The 21,281-nt window shown below is 46.1% G+C and overlaps 2 protein-coding genes across 2 annotated transcripts; one reads left to right on the top strand and one right to left on the bottom strand.

Annotated features, from left to right (window-relative positions):
- Positions 1-101: 101 nt before the first annotated feature.
- Positions 102-6,382, bottom strand: tbcc (tubulin folding cofactor C). Its single transcript, XM_079576795.1, has 3 exons — positions 6,174-6,382; positions 1,846-2,455; positions 102-710 (listed from the first exon to the last, which is right to left on the bottom strand). Exons 2-3 carry the CDS (start codon positions 2,383-2,385, stop codon positions 165-167), a joined length of 1,086 nt encoding a protein of 361 aa, XP_079432921.1. The 5' UTR covers positions 2,386-2,455; positions 6,174-6,382; the 3' UTR covers positions 102-164.
- A 34-nt stretch (positions 6,383-6,416) lies between these two features.
- On the top strand, positions 6,417-20,936 carry bicral (BICRA like chromatin remodeling complex associated protein; the record flags this gene model as incomplete). Its single annotated transcript, XM_079577477.1, has 10 exons — positions 6,417-6,480; positions 12,611-12,656; positions 12,746-12,794; positions 12,864-12,929; positions 15,048-16,145; positions 18,033-18,070; positions 18,195-18,340; positions 18,432-18,526; positions 18,591-18,693; positions 20,557-20,936. Exons 1-10 carry the CDS (start codon positions 6,438-6,440, stop codon positions 20,934-20,936), a joined length of 2,064 nt encoding a protein of 687 aa, XP_079433603.1. The 5' UTR covers positions 6,417-6,437.
- Between the last annotated feature and the right edge of the window lie 345 nt (positions 20,937-21,281).

Genomic DNA, 21,281 nt, shown 5'->3' with positions numbered 1-21,281 from the left:
ACTCGGTCCCAGTCCGTCCTCCCCTCAGTCCCAGTCCGTCCTCCCCTCAGTCCCAGTCCGTCCTCCTCTCAGTCCCAGTCCGTCCTCCGCTCCTCCTCTCAGTCCCAGTCCGTCCTCCGCTCAGTCCCAGTCCGTCCTCCGCTCAGTCCCAGTCCGTCCTCCGCTCAGTCCCAGTCCGTCCTCCGCTCCCCCTCCGGGATCAGGCTCCAGTTGGGCGAGGGCGTCCCCGGGGCGAGCCAGTTAAAATCATCCACGTCGCTCCAGTTGTTCCTGCTCCGGTCCAGCCCCGAGGTCTCGTAGTCCCGGTCCAGTCCCGGGTAGGTCCAGGCGAAGGGGGCGAAGCTCACGCCGCTGCAGTCCTCGATGATGGCGCGGCTGGTCACGTGCAGGTAGACGGCCGTGTCACGCGTGTTGTGCGTGCGCAGCTGCTGACACGCTAAGACCAACACGCCGCCCGTGCAGCGGTCCACGAACACGGAGCTGCACACGGGGCCGGACAGCACCTCGCAGCCCTGCAGGTCCTTCATGTGCAGCGTCCCGGGAGAGCCCAGCAGGCGCACGCGGCAGTTCCTCAGGCGCGTCAGCAGGACGTCCCGCCGCTCCAGCTCCGGCGCCGAGACGGTGAGGGCGGCGTCGCTCAGGTCGGAGAAAACGCACGGCTCAGACTCCGGCTTCACGGGCGCCTTCGCGGAGACGCCGTCGGTGACGTTCTGCAGGAACATTTACGTTACAGGAGCGACAGAACAACAGAAGAGTTCAAATAAAGGGCGTCGGCTAAGAAAGAACCCGGTCTCTCTAAGGCAGGGGCGGCCAACACGCGGCTCTCGAGACGCACGCGGCTCTTGGCCAATCAGAGTGCGGCTCTTTGCATGATTGGAGATGTTTAATACAATGCGGCTCTTTGCTAAATAATTGGTAAATATTTAAACTGTAACAGTCTTTGACCAAAAATCCAACCATCGTCTACAGACCCTGTTTCCATCTCAACATGAATGAGAGCCCGGATCACCCTCCTTTTCGAGGCGGTGTAAAAGGTGCCCGTGCAGCCTCACTCACAGCGGGATGTCAGTTAAAAAACAGGCAGATCGTGGCTCTGGGATCAGCATCTGTGCTTTTCAGGTTCCTGATTAGCTACTTTTTATTTGATGAAATTTTGCCTCATATTCACAGAAAAAGATCTACATTAGGAAATGGAACAAAGCGGAGCTCTAATGAAGCACATGATGCGAAGCGCGACTTTGTGACGCGGAAATACACAAAGTCATGACTTTTCTTTCAGTGACAGTAACTGTAACAAATGCAACTTAAAACAGACTCTCAGTCGTCCAGAGGTTCCTGATTCAGGCCTCAGTTTTTTTCCTGATTCAGATTGTCCCGCTGTGACTGTCCCCGTCCTGTCTGGAATAATAAGAGTAGAAGTAGAGGAGTCTAGTCTGTTATTTCTACTGTCATGCTGTGTTGATCACATTTACAACATTGAGTTATTAACCTCTTACCACCCGCCTAAACCACATTTTTTGTAGAATTTTTGTAGAATTTTTGTAGAATTTTTGTCACATTTTTGTTGAATTTTGTCACTTTTTCGTTGAATTTTTGGTTGAATTTTTGTCACTTTTTTGTTGAATTTTTGGTTGAATTTTTGTCACTTTTTTGTTGCGTTTCCATCCTTGTTTTCTTCTCATTTTTTGTGGCTGTTTTGGTGCTTTTTTCCCAAGAAGCTTTTTGATTAGGGTAAAGCCAAACTGGAGAAAATTGGATCCGTTCAGATGGGAGTTAAGAGGTTATCTCTGAGCCTGATGTCGCTGCACATCGTCTCTAATAACATATTAAAGTAAATTAAAGTACCTGTGTGTCTGTCCCCGGTGCATCGGTCCCCGGTGCGTCTGTCCCCGGTGCGTCTGTCCCCGGTGCATCGGTCCCCGGTGCGTCTGTCTCCGGTGTCTTCTCGGTCGCTTTAGTGCGAGTCCTGAAGGCGAACTTCTTCTTGGGCAGCGCCTCCTCCCGCGCCTCGCTCAGCCCCGCCTGGAGACTCTGCAGAGCCGCCTGGGCCTTCCTGAGCTCGTACTGCGGCAAGAACAACACGCTGTCGTTCAGGAACTTCTGCAGCCGCGCGGTTTGGGCCGTGGCCCGCTCCAGCCGCTCCTCCGCCGCGGCCCGGTCCGCCCCTGCGCAGGCGGACAGCAGCGCCTCCACCGCCGCTCTCTCGCGCTCAAACTCCGCTTTAAAGTAGTCCGTCTGCTCCCGCTCCGGCCTCGCGCTGTCTTTGGCTTCTCTCCGCTTCTCCACGTCCTCCAGGCGGCTCTGGTGCCTCTTCGTGAGCCGCTCCGGGACTTTAGAGGCGTCGTTTTCGGGACGGAGAGTTTCGAGCTCCTCCAGCGCCGCCATGTTGTCAACAGTGCCGGAAGTGACGCAGGGTCTTCTTCACAGCAGCGTCACAGCACCGCACCGCCACCTGCTGGACAAAGGGGTAAGTGGCGCCAACAATTATACAGGAAATCCTTTATGTGAGATTATGTATTTGATCTTTACATGATTTGAACTTTTCAGACAAAAAAGTGGCTGTGAAATGATTGAATGGATGAAAAAAGCACTTTTCACTCACAGAATGTCCTCCACATATAATAATATATATATAAATATAATAATACATATCGTTCCACAAACATGTTATTTTTATTGGTAAACATGGTCAGTTACTCCCGTCTGACTGAGCACATATTTTACTCCGTTTTACCCAAATCTAAAAGCTTCTTACAGCCTATAGGCCAGTGTAACGCCTCATTTGAAAGCTAAGACCAACAAAACTGATCATTTTTGTCGTGTTTTTGTCGCCTTTTTATAGTGTTATTGTTGCTTTTCTGGAACATTTTTGACACTTTTTTGTTGCTTTTCCATCACTTTTTAATGATATTTTTGTCTCTTGTTCATTGTGTTAAAGGATCTATATCATAGCTTTTAGCCATGTTGTTCTGCTGTTTCCAAAAACACCCTCAGAGTGGTTTTTGGCTTCACGTGTCTGAACAGAAGTCATGTTTGCACTGAAAGCTGTGAAGGAGCTCTTTCTAACCTACTCTGGACACGCCTGTTCTTTTTCTCACCTAACGATAATGTCACGGAGAAAAGCTGCGAAAGGTGCAGGACTTTATTCAACCTTCCTAAAGAAGAGGCCACTCGCCAAGGAAACTGTTTATGTGGAACAAAAGTTTTTTTAAAGTGAGTTCAAACTAATAAAGTTTTGCGAGAAAAGAAAAAAGAAACTATGCTGCAGTGCATCATGGGTAATTTCAGCTCTCCGAGGCAGCGGAGGATCCACTCCTGCATCCTTCGTAAATGAGCCAAACGGAGGAGTCGAGCTGCGAGGGGGCGAGTGGTCCAGGTGAAATGGAACCACTTGGCGGCGCCGTGATGACGCGAATGACGTCCGAAGTGGTCGAGACGCCGAGGATCCTGGCAATTGGGAAACAGCCAGAGTGTGTGTTAGCTTGTGTGTGTTAGCGTGTGTGCTAGCTTGTGTGTGTTTGCGTATGTGTTAGCTTGTGTGTGTTTGCGTGTGTGTGTTAGCGTATGTGTTAGTGTGTGTGCTAGCTTGTGTGTGTTAGCTTGTGTGTGTTAGCGTGTGTGTGTGTGCTAGCTTGTGTGTGTTTGCGTGTGTGTGTTAGCGTGTGTGTTAGCTTGTGTGTGTTAGCATGTGTGTTAGCGTGTGTGTTAGCGTGTGTGTTAGCGTGTGTGTGTTAGCGTGTGTGTGTTAGCTATTTATAAAGCTGTGTTGCAACTCCTGTCATCTCATAACTACATTGTGAAGTAACTTCACTTTTTGCTGTGATATTATGTGTTTCTACTAATACAAAAGTTGCATCAACTCAGAGAGAGGGGGCGGAGTTAACTGAATCGAAGCGTCGTGGCTTCCGGGCTTGAAAAATACCTCCAGAAAATACTTGTATTTCTCACAAAAAATAGTACTCCATAGTGCCTATACTTTACTTTGAGATGGCTAAAATAGCAGATACAGTTCCTTTAATGTCGCTCTTGTTGCATTTTCATCCTTGTTTTTGTCGTACTTCGTAGGAAGATTGAGCAGCCATGTTAATTTCACAGACTACTTGGGATCATTACTATGAAAAAGGCTGAATGACTATATTACTATATAACGAACCAGGACCTTCAGCTGCTCTGGGCCGGTTTGCAGCCGAGTGTGTAGCGGCCGGGATGAGGATCAGCACCTCCAAATCTGAGGCCATGGTTCTCCTTCCCCTCTTCAGGTCGGTGGGGAGTCCTTACCTCAAGTGGAGGAGTTCAAGTATCTCGGGGTCTTGTTCTCAGTGAGGGACGGATGGAGCGTGAGATGGACAGACGGATCGGTGCGGCGAAAGCAGTGATGCGGTCGCTGTATCGGTCTGTCGTGGTGAAGAGGGAGCTGAGTCGGAGCAAAGCTCTCGATTTACCGATCGATCTACGTTCCCACCCTCACCTATGGTCATGTGATCCTCACCTATGGTCATGAGATTTGGGTCATGACCGAAAGGACAAGATCGCGAATACAAGCGGCCGAAATGAGTTTCCTTCACAGGGTGGCTGGGGGTGAGGAGCTCAGTTACCCGGGAGGAGCTCGGAGTAGAGTCGCTGCTCCTTCACGTCGAAAGGAGCAGCTGAGGTGGCTCGGGCATCTGTTCCGGATACCTCCTGGTCGCCTCCCGCGGGAGCTGTTCCAGGCATGTCCTAGTGGGACAAGGCCTCGTGGAAGACCCAGGACACGGTGGTGGGACTATGTCTCCGAGCCGGCCTGGTGTCGCCTCGGGGTCAGAACAGCTGGAGGAGGTGTGGCCTCGGGGTCAGAACAGCTGGAGGAGGTGTGGCCTCGGGGTCAGAACAGCTGGAGGAGGTGTGGCCTCGGGGTCAGAACAGCTGGAGGAGGTGTGGCCTCGGGGTCAGAACAGCTGGAGGAGGTGTGGCCTCGGGGTCAGAACAGCTGGAGGAGGTGTGGCCTCGGGGTCAGAACAGCTGGAGGAGGTGTGGCCTCGGGGTCAGAACAGCTGGAGGAGGTGTGGCCTCGGGGTCAGAACAGCTGGAGGAGGTGTGGCCTCGGGGGCAGAACAGCTGGAGGAGGTGTGGCCTCGGGGTCAGAACAGCTGGAGGAGGTGTGTGTGGATCGGGAAGTTTGGGCATCTCTGCTGAGACTGCTGCCCCCGCGACCCGGCCCCGGATAAAGAGGAAGAAAATGGATGGATGAATGACTATATTATATATATGGCGCATAGATTGAGCCCATTTTTATATAGACAGTAAAACATGGTTTTACTAAAATAAACGTAAGTACGATTTTGATACTGTAACATATGGAAATTCATGTAGTGTGTGCTATATATGCTTCATTTGCACATATAGCGAATGTAGTGAATGTAGTGAATGTAGTGAATTGAGAGTTTGTCACTGTCCAAAAACACCCAACGCGTTACCGAGGTACTGAGAGGGCGCGTTAGGGCCTCCTACAATATAACAAAAAAATAACTGTGCAATAGGTAGCGTTCACGATTTAGAGAATGATGATGTCATTATGTCAGATGGAGGGCAGAGCCAATGCAATTCTATGGGAGAAATAGAGTTTTTGGAAGAAATCTCCAAAACGAAAAATGACAAATGTTTTTCCTCTTCAGTATTTGATCGTGATTGGATTCACAAACCTGTGAGATTATCTTTATGTCTGAAAGTCCTTTCTTTTGGACAACATCACACTCATGTTTTCGCACATTGTCACCACCTTGTGATGTTTTTCAGAGAAAATAATTGGACATTAGTTCATATGTGCCGACAGAGGAGACGATGAACTTTGTGACAGTTTGTGTTTCATGTGGATTCCTCCAGTAATGACTGAGATATTAGCCAAAAAACAAAGGCATAAATACATGCATTTTGTCCGTTACCACAGTTACCATAGTTACCGTCAGTTGCCCTCCACCTCAATGTTAAACTATGGCTCTTTAGAATGTTGTGATGTCACGTGAATTGCAATAATATTGCGTTCCAAAATCCATCACACTAAGACCCCTGAAAAAATAAAATCAAAACATAAACACACACACAAGACAACAATATTTATGGTAATCTGATTGAGTCAGAAATAGCGGCTGGGCGCTCCCTGTCTCACATTTACAGCCCTGTTTTGGTCATTTTCATACCTGTGTCAGTTTGAGGTGTGGCTTTAGTTTGAGTCCCGCCCATCGCTGTCGGTGATGAAATTCCCTGACATGAGCGTTATTTCCCTGTCCCTCACGTCTCCCAACACCAAACTAAACAAATAAACAGTGAAACACGTGTGTACAGCCGCCCCGGGCCGCGTCTGCTCGGTGTTTTCGGCCGAAAATGTCGCTTTTTCGGTGCGTGTTTTGGCGGCCGTTTGGTGTCCTCCCGCACTCCCCCCCTCCCCCGCCGCCCCTGCGCTCATGGCATGGAAACCCCGTGGACGCGGCAGTGCTTTTTCAGACGGTGAGTTCGCTCCGAGTGAATTCTAATTTAGTGATAAAAATTTCAAGGAAAAAACACGCCGCGCTTACTCCTGCCTCCCCTTCCCTGCCTTCCCTTCAGGGAGGGAAGGAGAAGCCAAATCTATCCGAGACAGGGCGAGGGACAGCGAGGAGAAGCCCATCTGACTAAACTGAGTGGGAGAGGGAGAAGGCAGGGGAAGGAGGAGTAGGTTAGGCACGGGAGGAGGGGGAGCGAATTAAAAGTTGCCAAAAGCAGGAGATATTAGGTTTCAAGAGCAGTGAGAAAGGACTGCTGGCTTCGCCTCTTTCGCTCCGCTTTATGTTAAGCTACTCCCGATAAATATTTATAGCTCTGCGTCGTCTTTTCGTGGCGTTTTTGCCCGTCGTAAACACGAACAACAGCAGCTGCGACGGAGGCTATGGCCGCGGCTAAACGCCCCACCAGGCCGGGGGGTCATGCGGGGAATGCCAGCGCTGTAGCCAGCCAACTGGGGACAAACACCCCCCGAGAACACACGCGGGGGTCCCACAAAACGGGACAAATGCGACGGGTTTTTTTTCTTCCTCCGAGCTGTAAACAGACCCGAGCCTCCCTTTTCCACAGAGCTCTAAGTGCGCAGTGCTATCACAAAAACACGGTCCCCGAAACCCGTGTGTGTCCGAGCCGCTCCCGTCCTCCCAAACCGGACTGTTTTGTGGGAGTAAACCGTGTAAAGCTGTTCGTTTTCTGGCGTTTAATGAAACAAAGGGACGGAAACAACAACCGCCCGACCGGGATTAGCTCGCGCTTCGTCGGGGCGTTTAAGCTAGTTCGAGTCGTAAAGGCTCGGAAACGGTCAAAAAACTGAAAATAGTGATATAAGGTTGATTTCTCATCACCGGATACACGTTTTCTCGACAATCATTGGGAAACTGGGGTTAAACGTGTTTTTGGTTTGTTTTATTTCGCCTTTTAACGTTATTTCCGTCATTACATTCGCAAAGTCGTCGTTAAAAAACGTTAGAACGATAAGATTTTACACCAACGGCTATGGCGGGACTGTTAATTTCGAGAAAAACGACGTGAAATCGGGATATTTTTTAGGTTTTGACCTCTGATAGTTATTCTGCGATAAAACAGCGTCATTAATTATCAATCATTCGCTTTATGGTCGTGTATTTTGGTGAAGGGAGAAAGGTAGCTGGTGTGTAATTTATATATAATCGCGTTTTGAAAGATTTCAACACATTTCCTGCATGTTCAACCACAACATTGCACGAACACACTGTTAAAACGTTCCAAAAAATCGAAATCCTAAGAGAACCCCGCTTGATGACGCCTTTTAACGACACAAATCATGTATAAAATGATCGTTAGAAAGCGACGGAGAGGCTGCAGCTCCCCGCGGTTCTTTGTTCTGACCGAAGCAAAGATGGAGGCTGGACGTGACAGAGCAGTAGAGACGCCTGTGTCCTGATACCAGCCATTTTGTAGCAATGCAGTTGTAAAACAAGTTGCACTGTCAGGAATACCGAGCTATATATTCCACCCACGTTTCCTCATATTACTCATACAAAAACCCTTCAGGTCGCATGCAATCACACGAGCCGGGCCTTGCAAAAAAAAAAAAAAAATCCTCCCCGGACCAGGCAGTGAACGCAGAAGCGAGGCCTTTATGGTCCAAATCTCGTTTTATAATGACATAACAGCCACACAAAACAAGCAGATTCCACTGTACTCGTATGTGTGACTTATCTATGGCCCACTGAGAGACTTCCTGGTGCCGACATGATATGAAACCACAAGCCCGGGTGTTTCAGGTCTGCGTTCAGAGCTACTCGAATGGCCGAATGAGGCTGAAACGCTTAAATAGGTTAAGGGTTATTTGCTGGAAACTGTCCCCCTTTCAGACAGGACGGTCACATGAGCGGCGTAGGGGTGGGTGGGGGGGGGGGTTTGCTGTGACAGGCCTATTGGAGAGAATGAGGCCCGTCCTGAATGTGGGCTGCAGGGGAAAAAAACAACAAAATGTGAAGCTCAGGGTCGACCGCAGCCACTATTGACGTGCGATGTGACATTATGTTCTGTTTACAATGACTTCTCTGAGTCACGGCTAAACTGGGCAGTGAAATGAAGGGGGTCACGGCGCTAATAAAGGCAAACACACTGAGCTAATCACTCATAATGCAATTAGGGAGACAGATAAGTGCATAAAGGCCGGTCATCCCCGAGCTGGGCGGTGTTCAGACGTTACAGGAGCCATTCTTGTGTTAATATCAGTGATTGTCAAACCTTTTACACAATCCTTTTCACTCGGAATAACCACAAACAGTATATTCTGCATGGTGTTGGTCAGTAGAAAGGACTTTCAGCTGTAAACATATTGTGGAAGGTTTGAGAATCCAATCACTGTCAAATAGTCAGGGAAAGCATTTGGACATTTTCTTTTAGGACTTAATGGACATAATGAGAACCTACAGGTGCTCGTCATGTAATTAGAATGTCATGGAAAAAGTGCGTTTACTTGTGTTATTCCACTTAACCCCTTAAATCCCGCCTGAACCGAGCACATTTTCTCCAGTTTGGCTTTACACCAATCCAAAAGCTTCTGGAAAAAAGGTGTTAAAATAGCGACAGAACGGAGACGAAAACAATGATGGAAATGTGACAAAGAAGTGAGAAAACATTGGCAAAAAAGTGACGAGAAATTTATGACAAAGTGGCAAAATGTCACAAGAAATTGACAAAAATGTGACAAAAAGATGACAAAAAATTGATGAAAAATGACCAAAAAAAAATCTGACAAAAAAATGACAAAAATTTGATGAAAAAATGACAAAAATGTGACAAAAAATGACAAAAATGTGACAAAAAATTGACGAAAAAATTACAAAAATGTGACAAAAAATGTGACCAAAAAATAGATGAAAAAATGACAAATGTGATAAAAAATGACGAAAAAACGACAAAAAATGTGACAAAAAAAATGACAAAAAATTTATGAAAAAATGACAAAAATGTGATAAAAAATAACAAAAAAAAGACAAAAAATTTGATAAAAATTGACGAAAAATGACCAAAAAAAAGACAAAAATGGGATCAAAAATGGATGAAAAAATGACAAAAAAATGTGACAAAAAATGACAAAAAATACAAAAATGTGGTAAGAAATTTTACAAAAAATGGGATAAAAAATGACAAAAAAGTTACAAAAATGATTGAATACCCCCCCAAAAAATGACTGAAAAATAATCTGATGACGTGAGGAAAAAGATCCTCTCGGTTCAGGCGGGAGTTAAGAGGTTAAAATGTGAAACTAATACATAACAGACTCATTACATGCAAAGTGAGATATGTTGGATCATTATGGCTCAGCTTGTAAAAACCCCACATTAAAAATGGACAGTAAGCCATAATCATCCAAATGAAAACAAAGTCTTAACATATGTCACTTTGCATGTAATGAGTCTATATCATATACTAGTTTCACATTTTAAGTTGAATTACAGAAATAAATGCACTTTTTCATGATATAAGCACCTGTAGAGATTCCACTAAATTTACTTTTGTTATGACACGCATATCACACGCATAAGCCGTATATATATGTTTTAGTTTGGACTTTTGAAGCAATATTATTGTAAACCATCAGAAATATGTAAAAGTGCTTCTTCATTTACATCACTTTGTTGCTCAAAAACATAAAGAAAAACACTTTCTGTTAAAATGACTATTACTGAGTTGTTTTGATTCTAATTTCAGCTTTAACCTCTTACCACCCGCCTAAACCAGATGCATTCTGTCCTCTCTGGCTGTTATATAGGCCTGTGTAGCACCTCATTTGAAAGCTAAGACCCACAAAACTGATCTTTTTCCTCGCGTTGTTGCTGTGTTGTGTCACCTTTTAGTTTTTTTTTTCATTTTTTTTTTTTTTTTTTTTTTCATTTTTGTCACATTTTGTTGATTTTTTTTTATTTTTTATTTGTGTCACTTTTTGTTGAATTTTTGTCACATTTTGTTGATTTTCTTTTTTTTTATTTTTTGTCACATTTTTGTTGAATTTTAGTCACTTTTTTTTTTTTTTTTTCATTTTTGTCAAATTTTTGTTGAATTTTTGTCACATTTTGTTGATTTTCTTTTTTTTTATTTTTTGTCACATTTTTGTTGAATTGTTGTCACTTTTTTTTTTTTTTTCATTTTTGTCACATTTTTGTTGAATTTTTGTCACATTTTGTTGATTTTTTTAAATTTATTTGTTGAATTTTTGCCTTTTTTTGTTGAATTTTTGTCACTTTTTGGTTGAGTTTTTTGTCACATTTTTGTTGATTTTTTTGTCACATTTTGTTGAATTTTTGTCACATTTTGTTGATTTTTTTAGTTTTTATTTGTGTCACATTTTTGTTGAATTTTTGTCACATTTTGTTGATTTTTTTAATTTATTTGTTGAATTTTTGTCACTTTTTGGTTGAGTTTTTTGTCACATTTTTGTTTAAATTTTTGTCACTTTTTTGTTGAATTTTTGTCACATTTTTGTTGAATTTTTGTCTTTTTTTGTTGAATTTTTGTCACATTTTTGCATTTACATCCTTGTTTTCTTCTCATTTTTTGTGGCTGTTTTGGTGCTTTTCTCCCAAGAAGCTTTCTGATTAGGGTAAAGCCAAACTGGAGAAAACGGGATCCGTTCAGGTGGGAGTTAACAGGTCAAAGGCTTAACAAACACAGGGCCGGCTCCAGAACAAACTGACTGAGGGGCCTTAGAGTTTCAAAAGGTGTGACTAGGATAAAGATAAAATAGCCTTTATTGATCTCACGATGGAGAAATTAAACGCCCCCTTTTGCCCCCCTGTAAATCCGGGCCTGAACTCATTCATTAGTCATTTGCATCGTGGGTAAATGAACTTATCTAGAGGAAGTAAATGGGACACGTTAAACCCGTGTTGAATGATGACTTAAAGATTGTTTCCGTGTAGAGCGGACGAGCTTCCGGGCCCGTTTCCTCCTGGTTTCTGAAGAATGAGGCTATAATTAGTCCATTGATCAACAGGTTCAGTTTGACCTCGATCACAGCTGTTTCTGTGGAGCTTTTCCTGTTCGGGAAGTCAATAACAGAGCCGTGGGTTTTCTGTGCATAAATCCTATTTATTAACCTCTTAACTCCCGCCTGAACCGAGAGCGTTTTCTCCAGTTCAGCTTTACCCAAATCCTGTAGGCCAGTGTAACGCCTCATTTGAAAGACCTACAGAACTAAATGGATCTTTTTCCTCATGTTAGATTTTTTTTCATCACTTTTTTTGTCAGGCAGTCGACTCATTTTTGTCAAATGTTCGTGACTTTTTTGTCACTTTTTTGTCAAATTATTCACATTTTTTTTGTCAAATTCTTATTTTTCGTCCATTTTTTTTCACTTTTTTGTCAAATTTGTGTCCATTTTTTTGTAATTTTTTCGTCAAATTATTTACATTTTTTGTCAAATTTTTATCACTTTTTCGTCCATTTTTTGTCATTTTTTGTCACTTTTTCGTCAAATTCTTCAATTTTTTTTGTCAAATTCTCATCACTTTTTTGTCCATTTTTTCCTCAATTTTTCGTAAATTTTTTCTCACTTTTTCGTCAAATTATCCTCATTTTTTTTGTCAAATTCTCATCACTTTTTCATCCATTTTTTCCTCAATTTTTTGTCAAAATTTTGTCAATTTTTGTCATTTTTTCTCAATTATTTGTCACTTTTTCATCAATGTTTTCTCACTTTTGTCACATTTCCATCATTGTTTTCGTCTCAGTTTTGTTGCTATTTTCACACCTTTTTTCCAGAAGCTTTTGGATTGGGGTAAAGCTGGAGACAACGTGCTCGGTTCAGGTGGGAGTTAAGGGGTTAATATTGCCTGCGGTTCACAAACTATCCACCAGGGGGTGCTGCAGCGCCCTCAGCACCCTGGGTTCCCACGGCCTTGGTCAATAAATACATTTGACACGTTAATCAAGAAATGCCTAAGTGAGTCTCCATAAACAAAGTCCTGTTACCGTAGTTACCACAATAGCATTGCATTGTCACATTAAAACATAGTGGAATGTTCTGTCTAGGTTTTGTTAACTCACCAAACCTGGTAATTGATTTTTGAAGTTTGAAGTTTTGGTTTGTTTGTGTCTGCAGATGTCATGGACGATGAGGACGACCGCCAACTGCTGGATATTTTAGGGTAAAAACTAAGTCAAGGCTTGTTTATTCTTTAATAATGTGAGATTGATGTTCACCAGCTCCGTTTCTCTCTGTTCGTTTCTTTGACAGTGATGTCGACGCGTTAAACGACTATCTCCACGGCAACAACAGTAAATCAGTGAGTCCTTTCACCGTCCGTTTGTCGGTTTGATTTTGCTCTGAGTTTAAACGCCGTGTCGTGTTTCAGATCGAGGAGGACGATGTGACGAACGCGGCTTATGGCTCGGACACTTCCTTCTTTTCTACTGACACGGTGAGTTTCCTTCAGAGCAGGCGTCTCAGACATGCGGCCCGGGGGCCAAATGCGGCCCGCGAGGTAATGACTTATTTATATTATATGCGGCCCGCCGGTAAGTAAGGATTAAACAACTCGGAGCCGCGTTAGCCGGTTCTAACGCCCGACACAGTGTTGTTCCTCCTGCATTATAACGTCTAACGCGGCTCCTCGTTGTTTAATCCGCTTATACCAGGGTCCCACAAACGTAACATTTATAATAAATGTGTTTTTCATTGACTAAACTCCCTAAATCTGCCAGACTACGGGACTATTTTGTGTGGGTTATTAGCCGGTCACTGAAGGCTGGTCTCAGAGCGAGTCATTCTCCGCAGCTATTACGAGGATCTCAGTCAGGCTCAACGACACAACATCAGCACAGAATCACAACACAACAGGACTAACCCGGAAACACTTTTCCCTGGAAGGAAACACCGATATGCGGCACTCGTGGGCACCAGTTATTTACCTTTTACAAGGTTTAACCTGAAGCTAAAGCTAGCTAGCTCAACCAGCTCAACTGTTTATGGAAACAGCTGCGGTGGAGTCGCTCACACCTGGGCCCCCCCAACTCAAACTTTTATGTTTGACTTTACTAATCCAGACAAAGATGCTTCAATGCAGGATCATTTTATGTACGTCTGAAAATGATGAATAGCCTTAACCGTTTCCAATAGAAATGTAAAGCTCATATGTTATTAACAGTAGCTAACCTAGCTGCTCACTCTCCTCTACAAACATTTAGCAAACACTAAATCCATCTCATACGTTCCTGTCAGTCACTAATTACGCCTTTATCTGGTTCAGCTGTGTCAGGCGTTGCTATGGCGACGCCACAGCGGAGCGATATCCCAGTGATTTAACTACCGGACTACGTGTGCGGTTATACCAAAATAATGCACCAGCCAATCAGAATCCAGTATTCACCCAGACCATGGTATAAATTGCATTAAACACATTAGAACTACATTTCCCATGATGCACCACGCGGTAGAGCCAACGCTGCTGCGGACGCGAGAACGTCGACATCAGACAGAGGAAGGAGATGCGGCGACTTATCAACTTTATTCAACAGAGAAACTAAAGCAGCGACAGAGAGGGAGGAGCTTCTGAAACAGGCGGAGACTCAGAACATGAGGAGAAACTTCAGTTCAGCTAAACATGAGCTGGAAAAGTTACAGCAGCAGCAGAAAGACAAAAAACACCTTTACATATTTACCTTTAAGACTTTGCAAAGTGAACACTTTGTATTAGTGTTTAAAACAACAGTAAAGTGAGGAGCCTTTTCTCTCAGAGCCACATTATCAGGTCAGTTAATTTAATCTTTATAAAGGACACATGTGCGACACATGATCCACAGTTACATTAAAAATACAGAATACGGAAATATATTAAAATACTAATAATACTGCAAATAATTACAGTAACATTAACAGTAAAAAATATAAACCACATCAGTTCTAACTGTCTGTCACAAACAGGCCTGAGGTCAGAGGTCAGTGACTCCACATTATTTACATGAGCTAAATCTGAGCTGATCTCAGACACTCCAGAGTCTGAACACGTGTCCGAGTCGACACATTCATGGATGTGTTTGTTATCTGACAGGGTCATTAAACACAGAACAAAACCAGTTTGAAGCTGATGTTTTTGCTGATGCTCATGATCAGCTCCAGTCCCTGCTCGGGCTTTTCTGCACTAACTTAAAAAGACATTTGTACATTTTGCATTTCTTTCACAGAGAGTTAACTGGACCTGACTGAAACATCACTGACGCTGAACCAAAATGGGATTCATTACAAAAAAAACTAATTGTCTAAGTCTGTAATTTCAAATGTAGAAGCTCAGCAAATGTTTGGCTGATTGGAAACCTCTGGAAGCTTAAACATGTGCAGATGTACAGTCTATTTTAAGTTATATTATAGCAAACAATAAAAAGTTGCTGAATCATAATTGACTGAATATAAAAGGCTTCGTCTGTTGCCCCTGACCAACACTGGGTTCGCATGTTTGGCCCCCGGTCCAGATGAGGTTGAGACCCCTGGTTCAGAATAAGAATAATCACATTTATGTTTTAAACGTGCTCTCTGTCTCTAGCCGGTGTCGAACTCCGGCCTCAAAGATGCGGTGGCGAGTGACTTCGAGCCGCTGGCGAGCAGCCTGTCCTTCATGGAGGAGGAGCTGGGATCCCCTCAGTCGCCTGCAGGGGGCGACGAGCCCTTCGACATTCTGCAGAAGTCTCTCCTGGAGGCCGACATCACGGAGCAGACTCTGGCCCAGGAGGCGCTGCTGGACTCGCAGCCCGCGCCCACGCTCGTGCAGGCGCCCGTCCCCTTCCCCGCCGTCGCCCCGGGCAACCTGGGCGGCGCCGTGGGCGTGGTCACTCCCGCGGGACAGTTCATCCAAGGCGTGTCGCAGCTGCAGAACGGGTCCGCGCAGCACATCCAGGTCTTGGGCTCTTTCGGAGCCGGCGGCGGCGTCATGACTCTGAGTAACCTGGAGCGGACTCCTCAGATCGTACTGCGGCCGCCATTAGCCACGCCCACCGCGGCACAGACGCCGGTGGGCGGGTTTAAGAACATCCCGCTCCAGAACATCATCATCCAGCGCGGGCCGGGCGGCACGCAGGCGCTGGTGAGGCCCATCCAGCCCAAGCCTCTCCACACGGGGGCGCCGGCCGTCACCTACACGGGGGCGCCGGCCGTCACATACACGGGGGCGCCGGCCGTCACATACACGGTCGCCAACGTGACCAACGTCGCCAACGGGCCCGTGGTCGTGCAGTCGTCTCTGGAGCAGGCGAACACTGCGCCCGGGCAGTTCCTCCTCCCCGGGTCGCTGGCCTTAACTCAGAACGGGCCCTCGGACGCTAACGCTAACGCGCTACTGACCACGCAGAACGCCAACACGCTACTGACCACGCAGAACGCCAACACGCTGATCACGCAGAACGCCAACACGCTGATCACGCAGAACGCCGTGCAGATCGTGGCGGGAGGGCAGCTCATTCTGAACCAGGTGGGCGGAGTCTCGAACGCCGTGCCCGCCCCCTCCCCCGCTCCGGGACGCCTCACGCTGGTCGCTGGGCAGAGCCAAGTGTCCGGGAGCCCGGTGCAGCGCCTCCTGGTGACGCAGGCGGCAAACTGCGCCTCGCTGTCGCCTTTAACCCCGGGAGCCGCCCTGACGCCGGAGCAGGTGAGTCACTTTCGATGATGCCAATTGGCGGCTAAGACAGTCAGAGATCAGCATTAGCGGCTAGCATAGTCAGAGATCAGCATTAGCGGCTAACACAGTCAGAGATCAGCATTAGCGGCTAACACAGTCTGATCAGCATTAGCGGCTAGCATAGTCAGAGATCAGCATTAGCGGCTAACACAGTCAGAGATCAGCATTAGCAGCTAACACAGTCAGAGATCAGCATTAGCGGCTAACACAGTCAGAGATCAGCATTAGCGGCTAACACAGTCAGAGATCAGCATTAGCGGCTAACACAGTCAGAGATCAGCATTAGCGGCTAGCATTGTCAGAGATCAGCATTAGCGGCTAGCATAGTCAGAGATCAGCATTAGCGGCTAGCATAGTCAGAGATCAGCATTAGCGGCTAGCATAGTCAGAGATCAGCATTAGCGGCTAGCACAGTCAGAGATTAGCGCTAGTGGCTAACACAGTCAGAGATTAGCGCTAGTGGCTAACACAGTCAGACGTTAGCATTAGCAGCTAGCATAGTCAGAGATCAGCATTAGCGGCTAGCACAGTCTGAGATTAGCGTTAGCGGCTAGCACAGTCTGAGATTAGCATTAGCGGCTAGCACAGTCTGAGATCAGCATTAGCGGCTAGCACAGTCTGAGATCAGCATTAACGGATAGCACAGTCTGAGATTAGCATTAGTGGCTAGCATAGTCTGAGATTAGCATTAGCGGCTAGTACAGTCTTAGATTAGCATTAGCGGCTAGCACAGTCTGAGATCAGCATTAGCGGTTAGCATAGTCAGAGATCAGCATTAGTGGCTAGCATAGTCTGAGATTAGCATTAGCGGCTAGTACAGTCTTAGATTAGCATTAGCGGCTAGCACAGTCTGAGATTAGCATTAGCCACTAGCATAGTCAGAGATTAGCATTAGCGGCTAGCACAGTCTGAGATCAGCATTAGCGGCTAGCACAGTCTGAGATTAGCATTAGCCGCTAGCATAGTCAGAGATCAGCATTAGCGGCTAGCATGGTCAGAGATTAGCATTAGCGGCTAGCACAGTCTGAGATTAGCATTAGCGGCTAGCACAGTCAGAGATTAGCATTAGCGACTAGCATAGTCAGAGATCAGCATTAGCGGCTAGCACAGTCTGAGATTAGCATTAGCGGCTAGCACAGTCTGAGATTAGCATTAGCGGCTGGCACAGTCAGAGATTAGCATTAGCGACTAGCACAGTCAGAGATCAGCATTAACGGCTAGCATAGTCAGAGATTAGCATTAGCGACTAGCATAGTCAGAGATCAGCATTAGCGGCTAGCACGGTCAGAGATTAGCATTAGCGGCTAGCACAGTCAGAGATCAGCATTAGTGGCTAGCACAGTCAGAGATTAGCATTAGCGGCTAGCACAGTCAGAGATCAGCATTAACGGCTAGCATAGTCAGAGATTAGCATTAGCGGCTAGCACAGTGAGAGATCAGCATTAGCGGCTAGCACAGTCAGAGATCAGCATTAGCACATCAGAAATTAGCGCTAGTGGCTAACACTAGCTACTAGCGCTAGTGGCTAACACAGTCAGACGTTAGCATTAACATCTAAAGATGAAACAACAGTTTTAGTTCAAGTAAATAAAGATTTTTCATCTCGTTTTGACTGCAGTGATTTCTTATACTTTAATTAAAGTTTAAATATTTTGCCCCATGGACAGATTTCTTGAAATTATAATCTCAAATCAAGGACAAAATACTTAGAACATGTCACTTACCTTCACCCGATCAGAGACTAGCATTTCTGATACACTGAGTGATTGACCGCTCTGCTTTTTAAAATGATGTATAGAAAATGTACGTTTTAAGTTGTGATTTCACTAAATAAAGTGATTTGTTTTGTCTCCTCAGGTGCAGCCGCGTCCGGCTCCTCTCACTCGAGGAGGAATGTGAGTACATTTCAACAATAATCAATTCTCTGTGAAAAATGTACAAAAACTTCAGACACAAAGACCCGTGAGTGGAGTGACTGACCCTTGACCCTTGACCCTTGACCCTTGTTTCCCGTGTCAGGGCGCTGCAGCAGGTGCGCAGTGACCAGGGCGGGGTCCTGGGGCCGCCGCGCTCCAGGTTCACCTCCTTTGAGGACGCGCTGCACCGACTGCTGCCGTACAACGTGTTCCAGGGGGCGCCACCGAGCCGCGAGCAGTTCTCACAAGGTAACCCATCCTCGTCGCCACTTTTGAAAATGAACGTGTTAAAATAAAGGAGAAGCGTGACTTTAACACTTCCTGCTCGTCTCTGTCTCAGTGGACGAAGAGTTCGAGGCGGTGGCAGCGCAGGTCCTGAGCAAAACTGAATCCATGATCAGCAAATACAGGAAGCTTCTGTTCGTGGAGGCCGAGGTGAGTCCCGTCCGTTTGAGTTTCTCTCCTGCCCCCGGAGTCTGACGTGTGAACTGTCTTTCAGAGGTCGAGTCCGTCGTCGGAGATCGTGATGATCGACCGCACGTTTAACCAGGAGGAGCGCGGCGGCCTCACGCAGGACAAGCGCACCGTGCTCGTGGACCCAGGTCTGTGCTCCATCACACACCAGGGCTGGGACGCTTTAGGAGGAGCTGCTCCTGCTCTGTGGGCAGAACCTCCAGACCACCACCTCTGTGAGGCGTCGCTACGTGAATCAACACGTAACCACGACCTCTGTGAGGCGTCGTTACGTGAATCAACACGTAACCACCACCTCTGTGAGGCGTCGTTACGTGAATCAACACGTAACCACCACCTCTGTGAGGCGTCGTTACGTGAATCAACACGTAACCACGACCTCTGTGAGGCGTCGTTACGTGAATCAACACGTAACCACCACCTCTGTGAGGCGTCGTTACGTGAATCAACACGTAACCACGACCTCTGTGAGGCGTCGTTATGTGAATCAACACGTAACCACCACCTCTGTGAGGCGTCGTTACGTGAATCAACACGTAACCACGACCTCTGTGAGGTGTCATTACGATAAGATAAGATAAGATAAGATAAGATGGTACTTTATTGTTACGTGGTTACGGTTGATTCACTGCATTTGCTGAATATCTTTAAAGATCCAGCCGCTCATTTAAAGCCAGGCTGCTGTCACACACTCAGCAGTGGACGAGGAAAACGCTTCTCTCTGATCCTCATGGAGCTGCTGTAATACCACCCCCTGGTGGTCAGGGATGTATCTATCCAGATTCTTTATACTCCGATACCGATCAATATTGATCCGATATCTATATTTTCAAAGCGTTAAAAATGATGCAGTCAGTATTATTCAGAATGTTTATTTGTTATTATAGCATCAGATCAATTTATTATTATTCTTTATTTATACAGGTGGTCTCTTGAGACTCAATGTCTCATTTGCAAGAGAGACCTGTTAAAACATACACGGTAAATAACAGTTAACAATAAGACAACAGTGGAACGATTAGACTATAACACAACACTAAGAAAATGTGTAAAACTTAAAAACAAGAGCAGACACATGGAGGAAACTCCTTTACAAGGGATTTAAACTGATGGAAGGTCATGAGATCATCCACATAAAAGGCTTTCTGTGCCTCATTCCAGATATTTGGTGCGAAGTGGCAAAAGGCCTTCTTTCCCCATTCTATCTATTGATAAACTCTTGGATAAACATTAAACTAGGATCGCTGGACTTTTCTACACTGTATTTCCTCGGGTAAATGACAGACTTTAGGTCACGTTAAAAACTCACATGAAGTGTCTGATCATTGAATATGTTACATCAGTTATTTCTTTAGGTATTTCTATGTTAGTTTCTGACCCAGCCTCAGGGTTGCCAGGTCTGTGCAGCCAAACCCGCCCAAAAATATCTGAAAACCACAGAAAACCCGCGGACATACGGCACGGCTGGATTTTCAATATTGTTTACTAGTAAACAGAGCCCATGTGCTCCTGCGATGATGAGAAACCGCCCCCACCGAGCCTTGGATTTGCCTTCGAAATAGTGATTTTAATCAAAAATAAGATCGAAATAGACAATTTCACATTGATTACAGCAAGGCAAAAAACCCGCGGAATGGCTCTAAAAACCGCCCAATGCCACGGTTTAACCGCAGACCTGGCAACCCTGCCCAGCCTTGATTAGTTTTCGTTAGCATTAGCGTTAGCACCCGCTAGCTTTAACACGCTGATGCTAACCGGGCGTTTTGCGCGGCGATCAAAGATGCGTTTGTGGAGGTTGAAACGAACTCTGTGATTTTATTCTCCAGGTTCTGAGCTTTACAAAGACAAACCGCCGTATTCACTTAGAGTGAGAGGGAAAAGTTTTGTTTTGAAGGCGCTGAGAGCAAAAACTGCGTAGGCTTGTACGTGTGAGCCTGAGCGTCTCCATGTCCGAGTCAGAACATTTAGCTTTAACTCCTGTTTGTTTGCAGACGGTTTCCTGGAGGAATTCTGCTGCGGCGTCCGATCCAGCCTGTTCTCGCCCCCGCCCCCGCCGCCGGCCCCTCCCCCAGCCCCTCCCTCTTTAGCGGACGCTCGCTCGCCGGACTCCTCCCCCTGCCCCTCCCCCAGGACAGAGCCGCTGCAGCCTCCGTACTCCGACCCGGGCGGAGGCGGGGGCGGGGGCGGGGGCTACGGCGCCACCCCCCCCCACAGACACGACCTCAAACTGAAACTGCAGAGCTCCTCGTTCTCCGCGGGACACTACAGATCGCCTCACGCCCACCGGGACTTCAGCTCCGCCACGCCGCCGCCGCAGAACGACACGGACTCGGCGCTGGAGGCGGCCGTCAACAGCATCTTAGAATGTTAGCGTCCAAGCGTCCATTTCCTGTTCTCGTCCACGTCTCTGCCAAAGGGAAGCGGCGGCGCTGGAATCACCACAGTCTTCTTGTTTCTGGAAGAGTCGAAACCTTCGGCTGAAACGTGTTTAACCTGAAACACTTCATTTCTCACAGAGACTTAAAAACACACATTTCAACAGTATTTTAGCACTTTGATAAACATCAGAACAACATCTTATTTCAAGTAAACGTAGATTCATAAAGGGCTGGGCTCCGTGACATCGTTTCCAATACGATACTACTTAATAATAACGATAATACCGATACCTGAACGATTATTTGTCATATAGAACCACAAAACACATCCATAATGA

Source organism: Gobius niger (genome assembly GCF_951799975.1).
Source record: "Gobius niger genome assembly, chromosome: 19".
Taxonomy (NCBI): Eukaryota; Metazoa; Chordata; class Actinopteri; order Gobiiformes; family Gobiidae; genus Gobius; species Gobius niger.
The sequence above is the reverse complement of the archived record's forward strand: the minus strand, read 5'-3'. Positions and strand labels throughout refer to the sequence as shown.

Coding starts and splice junctions, on each gene's coding strand:
- tbcc (XM_079576795.1), bottom strand. CDS start 2,385: ATGGCGGCGCTGGAGGAGCTCGAAACTCTCCGTCCCGAAAACGACGCC. Junction 711..1,845: donor CACCGGGGACAGACACACAG/GTACTTTAATTT, acceptor ATGTTCCTGCAG/AACGTCACCGACGGCGTCTC.